The sequence below is a fragment of the Mya arenaria genome, chromosome 5 (genome assembly GCF_026914265.1).
Source record: "Mya arenaria isolate MELC-2E11 chromosome 5, ASM2691426v1".
Taxonomy (NCBI): domain Eukaryota; kingdom Metazoa; phylum Mollusca; class Bivalvia; order Myida; family Myidae; genus Mya; species Mya arenaria.
Genome location: NC_069126.1, coordinates 49866444 through 49878172, shown reverse-complemented (window position 1 = coordinate 49878172; position 11729 = coordinate 49866444). Strand labels below are relative to the sequence as shown.

Here is an 11729-nt window from a genome sequence, read left to right as displayed (position 1 = left end):
ATAAACCCACATTTGTTGGCTCGGACGGACGGAATGACCGACGGACAGACGGACAAAGGCAAAAAAGAGGTGGGGGCATAAACAATGACCTTTGACTTTAATTTGACCTTTGACCTTGAATGGTGACCTTGACCTTGACATGCAACCACTCAAATGTTTGGTTTCAGACGACGTACATGCATGCCAAGTTTCAAGTATGCGTATATAATGGTTCAAAAGTTATGGACAATGGTAAAATTGGTAATCGGGGTTTGGCGAAAGACTATTGTAACTCCTTCACAATTGTGAAGGAGTAACAATATTCTTGCGCCAAACCCTCGAACTATATATTTGACCGCTGACTTTGAACGATGACCTTGTACGTGTAATATTTGCCCTCAAAATGTGTGGCTTTATGAAATACATATGCATGCCAAATGTGAAGTCTCTATCTGTATTATTTCAAAAGTTATGGCCAATATTAAAGTTGAACACACACAAACAAACAAACCAACAAACAGACAGGGCAAAAAAAATATGCCCCACATCTATAGATGCTGGGGGCATAGAAATATCCCAATTCAATTTAATTCCCTTGAATTCAAAAGGTAAACACTTACTAAATACAATCCCATAGCCCCCCCCCTCCCCCTTCTCAATAACGGGTATCTCAATGTGTATGGCACTCTTTTGCCAATATGCCTATATAGTGTTGGTTTAGTGATTGATTTATTGGCTTATTAACAGGTACTTAATGGTTTCTTGAAAACGTTAATTACCCCCACCCTCCCCACAAACACACATCTTTTTTAAAACCTTTTTATTGCTGATACTTGTACTTTTATAGTTGTAATGTCGGTGTAGATAAAGCATGTGTTGCTTTACCTTCTTTTGCATTGCATTCGGCCATTTAAGTGTTTTCTTTTGTTTGCTTCCCATTACACAGGTTGGCTTTTTGGATGTGGATATGGGGTGTATTTAACTTGGCTTGCGTTTTCTATTTTCTACTTTTGGTATTCTCAGGATGGTAAAGGAGAAATGATCCAAAATAGTTTTTTTTCTTTAACTGAAGTCATAGGTTAAGGTTAAGGTCACAGAGTAACACAAATAGGAAATGGCACACTTCCTACCCATGATGTATTGACACAACCAAGTAACCAGCTAACAGCAAAGCGGTTTAGATATTGTCTGGACAAAATATGTCAGGCCGACAGAAGCATGGAAAGGCGTAAGGACCGATGGACAGAGTGCAAATCTCTAGGCCCCACACCCCATCAGTGGGGCCTAATAACTCTACTAGTTCTTACCACTTTGATGTATGTCGGGGTGGGGTTGTAGAACTACCAACGACTGGTACCCTAGCTGACCATCATCACATTCATCACCACTGGACGACCTCACCATTTCATCATTTGGCCCTGTTTTATAAACATAATATAATGACATTAACAAGAAAGCTGTGTTTGTGAAACAGCAATGCCACCACAGTTTGTTGTCACAAAAGAAATGACCTTTAACCTCAAATGGTGACCTTGACCTATATATTCTGACTATATATGTCTGACTTTGAACAATGATCGTGACCTGTCTGCATTCAAAATGTGCGGCTTCATGAAATACATATGCATGCCAAATATGAAGTCTCTACCTGTATTTCAAAAGTTATGGCCAATGTTAAAGTTGGTCCCAAAGAAACCAACCAACCAACAAACAAATAGACAATATGTCTCTAGATCTAGGGATATAAAAAACACACTTTGTAAGATCAGTACACAATCTGTATGAGAACCTAACATCCTGAGAACTTGCAAAAATTATAAAATATTATATTGTTACAGTTCATCTTTTATCTGAAGATTATGTGAAACAATTTGACAAAATAACATAAGTCATTCCAACTTCAATGGGGGCAGCACAATATGACATTTATAATACACACTGTAAGGTCACACAATCTGTGTGAGGACCTAACATTCAGAGGACTTAAACAAAATATTGTCAACTATTACATAACTAACCAGTTCCTTAAATATCTGCAAATTATGTGATAAAGTCTGAATTATGAACTAAGGCTTTCCGATTTCAACATAGTTGCTAGAGACTAATACTGTAAATAATTTTTTACTAACGAAGAGACATTATCTTAACTAGATCTTACAATTGAGCTGTGTGTTGATATGGTACCATTGCTGGCAATGTTTAATGGGCGACCTCAACTGCAGCTTATCATTCTGCCCTGTTTTAAAAACAAAACAACATAAGACCTTTAAAATTCACTCTCTGTAATATACACTCTTTGAGAGGACCTTAGTCCAGAGGACACACAAAATAGTGTCAGCTGTAGTATAGTGCACTATACGATGCAATACATTATACCATACAATCTCATTCGATGTTGGTGCCAAATTTAAAAGCAAGGTAAATAATAAGCTGCTGTAAAATTTGTTTTTAATACTATGGTTTGTTAAAACTCATTTGCAGGGTAACAATATACAATTATTGATTTTTAGTGAGGTCGATATGAGGATTTATCGACTTGGAAAAAGTGATATTGACCGAGGGCGCAGCCCGAGGTCGATATCACTTTTTTCAGGTTGATAAATCGTCATATCGACTGAATCTGAAAGGCAACAATTGTTTAATAATTAAATAAAGCCTACATGTACGCTTTCAATAACTTTGACTTAATGTTATCGTTTCGCACCAGAGCCTATATTCACAAAGCCTTTAAGTATTTCCCTAAGGAGTTTCACCTAAGTGAGATTTTCCCTTAAGTAGCGAAACTCCCTAAGGCGTATTCACAAAGCTCCTTAGGAATTCCTTAGAAAATTTGCTCCTACAGGAAATCGGACTTCTAAGTATGTCGGAAATAATACCAGACCTTGTGTGCAACATGGCTGCGCAGGACGTCGTGTGTGACGTTGCTGCGCAGGACATTGTACATGACGTCAGTAGGAAAGCGTTAAGCGTGAGTTAAATGGATGCGATTGTGTCAGAAACTTATGGAATTATTCGGATCCGGTCAGTTCATATTTAGGCCACGACTACGAGTCATATTTTTTTAGGCCACACCTATGAGTCAATATAGTAAAATTACTGAAACTCACGTGACCTCATTTAAACCAATCAAGATCTAGATGGGGGGGGGGGGGCATATTGTTTTTGCCCCGTCTGTTTGTGTTTGTTGGTTTGTGTGCAACTTTAAAATTGGCCATAACTTTTGAAATAATACAGGTAGAGACTTCATATTTGGTATGCATGTGTATTTCATGAAGCTGCACATTTAAAATGCAAACATGTCAAGGTCAAGGTCATTGTTCAAGGTCATACGCCAAATATATAGGTCAAATAACCAATTTTAACATTTTACATAGCTTTTTAACATACTAGATACTTGGCATGCATGTACGTATCCTGGAACCAAACATTTTGAGGGGTCTCATGTCAAGGTCAAGGTCACCATTCAAGATCACAGGTCAATTCAAGGTCAAATGTCAATTTTTGTGACAGTAACCTTTGGGGGCATTGCTGTTTCACAAACACAGCTTTCTTGTCAAAATTAAAGCAAGATCCAATTGAATGGTCAGAAAATGTTGACATGCTTATGTTCCTCCACGACAATCAAAAGACTGAATGACCCGATTCTCATATACTTAACATTTTGAATCTGGAGTAAACTAGGGTTCCAAAGGCAGATTTAGAGGGGTAGGAAGCAGCGTACGCCTACACTAAAATTTGCCAAGGTGCATTTTTTCAAAGAGGAAAATCGCCTAAAAAAGACCAAACTTTGATAAAATGAGATCGAAAAGAACCATATTGAGTGAAATAAGTCATGTTATTGTAGTACCGTATTTCTCCTAATAGTAGCGCCCGGGCGCCGTGCAAACCGATCAGGGGGCGCTCTTATTTCAGACCTTATTTTTCATTATCTAGAAATTTCACGGTCACTAAGTGCTATGAAACTCTATACACAAATACCGATCGGTAATTGCAGCTTCTCTGATAGTACGACGTTATCTTTCGATTATTTGAAATTGTAGACACCAAGTTTTATCTACAAGAGATCCAAAATGCCTGCCAAACGATTTTTTCCGCAAATTTTAACTTGTAATATCATCGGAGAGGAAAGCAGAAGTTGACAATATTGGAGTCAATGGCTAGCACTCGGGAGTGGATCGGATTTTCTCTGAGTACCCTAAGATCTACTTTAACCAAATATGAAATTCATTTTTTATAACAGAATGTTTGACGGATATATTTTAAACTGGGAATTTAATTAAAATAATCAGGTATTATCATTGTTTACGAATGGAAACAATCCAGCTGTATCCGGGGGAAAAGAGACCGGTCCCGAATGGTAGTGCAGTAATGTTTACGTTTTACGATGAAACGAAACACTTAAGAGTTTCTAATAGAATTTGTGTATGGAAACGGCGGAAAATCTCGTTTTTTACAAATGATGTATTCATGTTTAGTTTACTTTCAGCCTAATTAGCAATAGAAACCTTTTTTTTTCGATCGCAATACAAGATTCACCAGTGCATTGATATCTTTTAGTCAGTGGGTGGGGTTGACATTTGGATTCAAAACATGGGGGGGGGGGGCGCTACTATTAGGGAGGGTGCTTCTATTAGGGGAAATACGGTATTTATCTACTTTTCCTTTATCACAAACACTGTCGTTTATACCCATTGACAGACCCCTGCTTTGTAAAACCTGGTGTGCATTTTCACTAAACTCGTCACAGTTTACATGTATTTTTAGATGTTAAACACATTAATTTGTCTATTAAGACTTTAAGAGTCTAAGATACCCTTGGGGAAGACCCAAAGTTTCTTGCATATAATCATGGTCGCTTTATTGTTCATTTGTAGGGGGTTACATTGCCAAACAGTTGCCCCCCCCCCCCCCCCAAACCATCGGAAAACCCTGGATCCGCCCCTGGGTTCCCTTAAAGTATTTCCATAAAACAGAATTCCAATAGAAAACTAGAAAATGTGTCCATAGGACACAGATGTCCCCACTTCCACTTTGTCAGAACAAGTTATACATAATACATAAGTCCCTACCGGATGAGAAAAGCACAAATTCAAAAATTTGAAATACACACTTTGAAAGATCACAAAATCAGTTTGGGGACCTTACATTCAGAGGACTTGCACTTTGGAAGATGAACAATCAGTTTGAGGACCTTACGTTCAGACGACTTGCACAAACTAGCGTAAAAAGCACCCTTTAATTAAATATCTCTAGATTTAATTATACAAACTGAATGATAAACAACGGCATTCAAATATCAATTGAGTTGCTAAATATTAAGAAGTAACAAGCCACAACCTACTCAGCCTGAGCTGTCTGTCAGTATTGGATGTTACAGCATTTGGCGACTGGTACCCTTGCTGGGAATCATCACTTGGAGACCTCTCCTGCAGCTCATTATTCTGACCTGTTCAAAAAACAGCATAACATGATTTCTAACCCATTCCCTAATATGGGGTTTCTGCAGCAAACAACATTTAGAAAGATGTGGATAAAAGATCAAACTGTTTACAGAAATGAAAATTTCATGTTTAGAAAGCATTAAAAATTGTGGCAAAGTGAGAAATTGCTACTGCTACTCCCCCTTTGACAAAATATTTTCAACTGTTGTCTGCTGCAGGAGACCTAAAAACATGTTAGCAGGGCCTCTGTGGTAGCAAGGTTAGAGTCGCTGACTCATAATCTCTAGCCCCTCACTGCTGTGGGTGTGAATCCCAAAAGGAGTGAATATCCTTATGTGAGGAAGCCACCGGCTGGCTTGCGGTAGGTCAGTGGTTCTACCAAGTTGTCTGTCTGTGTAACTCAGGTGGGTTTCTTGGATCTTCCTCCACTTGTTATAAGCCGGGCGTCGCAAAATGACAGAAATACTGTCGAAGTGATGTGAAAAACCCGACAAAACAAGCAAAGACATGTTAGTATCTAGTATTGGAATACAATATACTCTTCGAAAAATATCACAATCTTTGTGAGGACCTTACATTCAGAGGACTTGCACAAAATATAGCCAATTATCGTTAAAAGGCAACAGTTCATTAAATACCTGCAGATTATGTGCTACAGTCTAAAAGATAAACAAAGGCATTCCGATTTCAACTTAATACCTATTGATTAACAAGATAAACACTTCCTAAATAACAGGCCAATTTTATCTCCGCCAGTTCTTACTATTGAGCTGTGTGTCTGTATTGGATGTAATAGCATTTGGCGACTGGTACCCTTGCTGACCATCATCACTGGGGGAGACCTCTCCTGCTGCTCATCATTCTGCCCTGTTGGAAAAAAACAGCATAACAAGTCATTTGAAATACACACTTTGAAAGATCACACAATCAGTTTGAGGACCTTACATTCAGAGGACTTGCACTTTGGAAGATAAACAATCAGTTTGAGGACCTTGCGATCCTGAAGACGACTTGCACAAACTAGCGTAAAAAGCACCCTTTAATTAAATATCTCTAGATTAAATTATACAAACTGAATGATAAACAAAGGCATTCAAATATCAATTGAGTTGCTAAATATTAATAAGAAACAAGCCACAACTTACTCAGCCTGATCTTACCATTGAGCTGTCTGTCAGTATTGGATGTTACAGCATTTGGCGACTGGTACCCTTGCTGGGAATCATCACTTGGAGACCTCTCCTGCAGCTCATTATTCTGACCTGTTCAAAAAACAGCATAACATGATTTCTAACCCATTCCCTAATATGGGGTTTCTGCAGCAAACAACATTTAGAAAGATGTGGATAAAAGATCAAACTGTTTACAGAAATGAAAATTTCATGTTTAGAAAGCATTAAAAAATTGTGGCAAAGTGAGAAATTGCTACTGCTACTCCCCCTTTGACAAAATATTTTCAACTGTTGTCTGCTGCAGGAGACCTAAAAACATGTTAGCAGGGCCTCTGTGGTAGCAAGGTTAGAGTCGCTGACTCATAATCTCTAGCCCCTCACTGCTGTGGGTGTGAATCCCAAAAGGAGTGAATATCCTTATGTGAGGAAGCCACCGGCTGGCTTGCGGTAGGTCAGTGGTTCTACCAAGTTGTCTGTCTGTGTAACTCAGGTGGGTTTCTTGGATCTTCCTCCACTTGTTATAAGCCGGGCGTCGCAAAATGACAGAAATACTGTCGAAGTGATGTGAAAAACCCGACAAAACAAGCAAAGACATGTTAGTATCTAGTATTGGAATACAATATACTCTTCGAAAAATATCACAATCTTTGTGAGGACCTTACATTCAGAGGACTTGCACAAAATATAGCCAATTATCGTTAAAAGGCAACAGTTCATTAAATACCTGCAGATTATGTGCTACAGTCTAAAAGATAAACAAAGGCATTCCGATTTCAACTTAATACCTATTGATTAACAAGATAAACACTTCCTAAATAACAGGCCAATTTTATCTCCGCCAGTTCTTACTATTGAGCTGTGTGTCTGTATTGGATGTAATAGCATTTGGCGACTGGTACCCTTGCTGACCATCATCACTGGGGGAGACCTCTCCTGCTGCTCATCATTCTGCCCTGTTGGAAAAAAACAGCATAACAAGTCATTTGAAATACACACTTTGAAAGATCACACAATCAGTTTGAGGACCTTACATTCAGAGGACTTGCACTTTGGAAGATAAACAATCAGTTTGAGGACCTTGCGATCCTGAAGACGACTTGCACAAACTAGCGTAAAAAGCACCCTTTAATTAAATATCTCTAGATTAAATTATACAAACTGAATGATAAACAAAGGCATTCAAATATCAATTGAGTTGCTAAATATTAATAAGAAACAAGCCACAACTTACTCAGCCTGATCTTACCATTGAGCTGTCTGTCAGTATTGGATGTTACAGCATTTGGCGACTGGTACCCTTGCTGGGAATCATCACTTGGAGACCTCTCCTGCAGCTCATTATTCTGACCTGTTCAAAAAACAGCATAACATGATTTCTAACCCATTCCCTAATATGGGGTTTCTGCAGCAAACAACATTTAGAAAGATGTGGATAAAAGATCAAACTGTTTACAGAAATGAAAATTTCATGTTTAGAAAGCATTAAAAAATTGTGGCAAAGTGAGAAATTGCTACTGCTACTCCCCCTTTGACAAAATATTTTCAACTGTTGTCTGCTGCAGGAGACCTAAAAACATGTTAGCAGGGCCTCTGTGGTAGCAAGGTTAGAGTCGCTGACTCATAATCTCTAGCCCCTCACTGCTGTGGGTTTGAATCCCAAAAGGAGTGAATATCCTTATGTGAGGAAGCCACCGGCTGGCTTGCGGTAGGTCAGTGGTTCTACCAAGTTGTCTGTCTGTGTAACTCAGGTGGGTTTCTTGGATCTTCCTCCACTTGTTATAAGCCGGGCGTCGCAAAATGACAGAAATACTGTCGAAGTGATGTGAAAAACCCGACAAAACAAGCAAAGACATGTTAGTATCTAGTATTGGAATACAATATACTCTTCGAAAAATATCACAATCTTTGTGAGGACCTTACATTCAGAGGACTTGCACAAAATATAGCCAATTATCGTTAAAAGGCAACAGTTCATTAAATACCTGCAGATTATGTGCTACAGTCTAAAAGATAAACAAAGGCATTCCGATTTCAACTTAATACCTATTGATTAACAAGATAAACACTTCCTAAATAACAGGCCAATTTTATCTCCGCCAGTTCTTACTATTGAGCTGTGTGTCAGTATTGGATGTAATAGCATTTGGCGACTGGTACCCTTGCTGACCATCATCACTGGGGGAGACCTCTCCTGCTGCTCATCATTCTGCCCTGTTGGAAAAAAACAGCATAACAAGTCATTTGAAATACACACTTTGAAAGATCACACAATCAGTTTGAGGACCTTACATTCAGAGGACTTGCACTTTGGAAGATAAACAATCAGTTTGAGGACCTTGCGATCCTGAAGACGACTTGCACAAACTAGCGTAAAAAGCACCCTTTAATTAAATATCTCTAGATTAAATTATACAAACTGAATGATAAACAAAGGCATTCAAATATCAATTGAGTTGCTAAATATTAATAAGAAACAAGCCACAACTTACTCAGCCTGATCTTACCATTGAGCTGTCTGTCAGTATTGGATGTTACAGCATTTGGCGACTGGTACCCTTGCTGGGAATCATCACTTGGAGACCTCTCCTGCAGCTCATTATTCTGACCTGTTCAAAAAACAGCATAACATGATTTCTAACCCATTCCCTAATATGGGGTTTCTGCAGCAAACAACATTTAGAAAGATGTGGATAAAAGATCAAACTGTTTACAGAAATGAAAATTTCATGTTTAGAAAGCATTAAAAAATTGTAGCAAAGTGAGAAATTGCTACTGCTACTCCCCCTTTGACAAAATATTTTCAACTGTTGTCTGCTGCAGGAGACCTAAAAAACATGTTAGCAGGGACTCTGTGGTAGCAAGGTTAGAGTCGCTGACTCATAATCTCTAGCCCCTCACTGCTGTGGGTGTGAATCCCAAAAGGAGTGAATATCCTTATGTGAGGAAGCCACCGGCTGGCTTGCGGTAGGTCAGTGGTTCTACCAAGTTGTCTGTCTGTGTAACTCAGGTGGGTTTCTTGGATCTTCCTCCACTTGTTATAAGCCGGGCGTCGCAAAATGACAGAAATACTGTCGAAGTGATGTGAAAAACCCGACAAAACAAGCAAAGACATGTTAGTATCTAGTATTGGAATACAATATACTCTTCGAAAAATATCACAATCTTTGTGAGGACCTTACATTCAGAGGAATTGCACAAAATATAGCCAATTATCGTTAAAAGGCAACAGTTCATTAAATACCTGCAGATTATGTGCTACAGTCTAAAAGATAAACAAAGGCATTCCGATTTCAACTTAATACCTATTGATTAACAAGATAAACACTTCCTAAATAACAGGCCAATTTTATCTCCGCCAGTTCTTACTATTGAGCTGTGTGTCAGTATTGGATGTAATAGCATTTGGCGACTGGTACCCTTGCTGACCATCATCACTGGGGGAGACCTCTCCTGCTGCTCATCATTCTGCCCTGTTGGAAAAAAACAGCATAACAAGTCATTTGAAATACACACTTTGAAAGATCACACAATCAGTTTGAGGACCTTACATTCAGAGGACTTGCACTTTGGAAGATAAAAAATCAGTTTGAGGACCTTGCGATCCTGAAGACGACTTGCACAAACTAGCGTAAAAAGCACCCTTTAATTAAATATCTCTAGATTAAATTATACAAACTGAACGATAAACAAAGGCATTCAAATATCAATTGAGTTGCTAAATATTAATAAGTAACAAGCCACAACTTACTCAACCTAATCTTACCATTGAGCTGTCTGTCAGTATTGGATGTTACAGCATTTGGGAACTGGTACCCTTGCTGGGAATCATCACTTGGAGACCTCTCCTGCAGCTCATTATTCTGACCTGTTCAAAAAACAGCATAACATGATTTCTAACCCATTCCCTAATATGGGGTTTCTGCAGCAAACAACATTTAGAAAGATGTGGATAAAAGATCTAACTGTTTATCGAAATGAAAATTCCATGTTTAGAAAGCATTGAAAAATTGTGGCAAAGTGAGAAATTGTTACTGCTACTCCCCCTTTGACAAAATATTTTCAACTGTTTTCTGCTGCAGGAGACCTAAAAATATGTTAGCAGGGCCTCTGTGGTAGCAAGGTTAGAGTCGCTGACTCATAATCTCTAGCCCCTCACTGCTGTGGGTTTGAATCCCAAAAGGATTTGTGAATATCTTTATGTGAGGAAGCCACCGGCTGGCTTGCGGTAGGTCAGTGGCATTCTGGCAAACTTTCGCATTCTGTTTCCGTTTTGCGTAGTTGCATGGAGGAGTAACAATATTGCTATTGTTATTTCAACAGCGACATCTTAAGAGTAAATGCCTTGCTTCTCGATAAAGTCAAGTGACGGGAAATGGCGACGATTATCGGATCAAACTGACCACCCTAATATAATATGGAAACTGGTCTTCCGGTGCCAAAGGTAAGCTCCGCCCTCGTCAATAACTTCCCTTGAATTTCGATACACACCCACGTAGACAAAACACACATTGGGAAGCCGGCAATATAAAATTAATTGTTTATATCATAACAACTTATTTAATTTTTCGCCTGCCTGTCTTCAATTTTCATCGATTGCACCGGGATTATCTTCCATAATCGCCCCAAAATACTAGTCAATAAAATATCCGGAAAAGCGATTTTTAAATCTGTCATTAAACATTAACAAACACGATTTATATGAGATTAAATTGGCTTTAAACACAGAAAAAGAACATAATTCGGCGTTGCAGAAACATTTTTTTATATTAAATAGTCATTTTTTCAAAAATTGTGTGAAACTTTTTATGTGGGTACGTTTTGACCAGAAAAGCGCTTATGTTTTGACCTGGTTTGGGTACGTTTTGACCAGGATGTGGGTACGTTTTGACTTGGGTACGTTTTAACTTGGGTACGTTTTGACTGGTTACCATCGCCCTAGCCGAACCATCAAACATGTAAACGGGATATATAAAAAATCCGTTCATCTAAACTTATTTACTCAAATTATCTGTATCATGTCGTCTTTAATTGACAAAGCAATGCGCTGAAGCAATTAGCGGAGCCCGAAAGCGAAGTAATTAGAGGTCTGGCTCCTAGTCCTAGAGTCGTCTCGTCGTAGAGGTTTGAACCCGGGTTC

At 38.7% G+C, this 11729-nt stretch overlaps 1 protein-coding gene and 1 long non-coding RNA gene across 2 annotated transcripts; both read right to left on the bottom strand.

Annotated features, from left to right (window-relative positions):
• Positions 1 to 1275: 1275 nt before the first annotated feature.
• On the bottom strand, positions 1276 to 5653 carry LOC128235770 (uncharacterized). The gene is made up of 4 exons (XM_052950568.1): positions 5644 to 5653; positions 5321 to 5425; positions 2138 to 2215; positions 1276 to 1397 (listed from the first exon to the last, which is right to left on the bottom strand). Exons 1-4 carry the CDS (start codon positions 5651 to 5653, stop codon positions 1276 to 1278), a joined length of 315 nt encoding a protein of 104 aa, XP_052806528.1.
• Positions 5654 to 5666: 13 nt separating this feature from the next.
• LOC128233433 (uncharacterized) lies at positions 5667 to 8097 on the bottom strand. Its single transcript, XR_008260685.1, has 3 exons — positions 7839 to 8097; positions 6581 to 7545; positions 5667 to 6287 (listed from the first exon to the last, which is right to left on the bottom strand). It is a non-coding gene; the product is annotated as an uncharacterized LOC128233433 (long non-coding RNA).
• Between the last annotated feature and the right edge of the window lie 3632 nt (positions 8098 to 11729).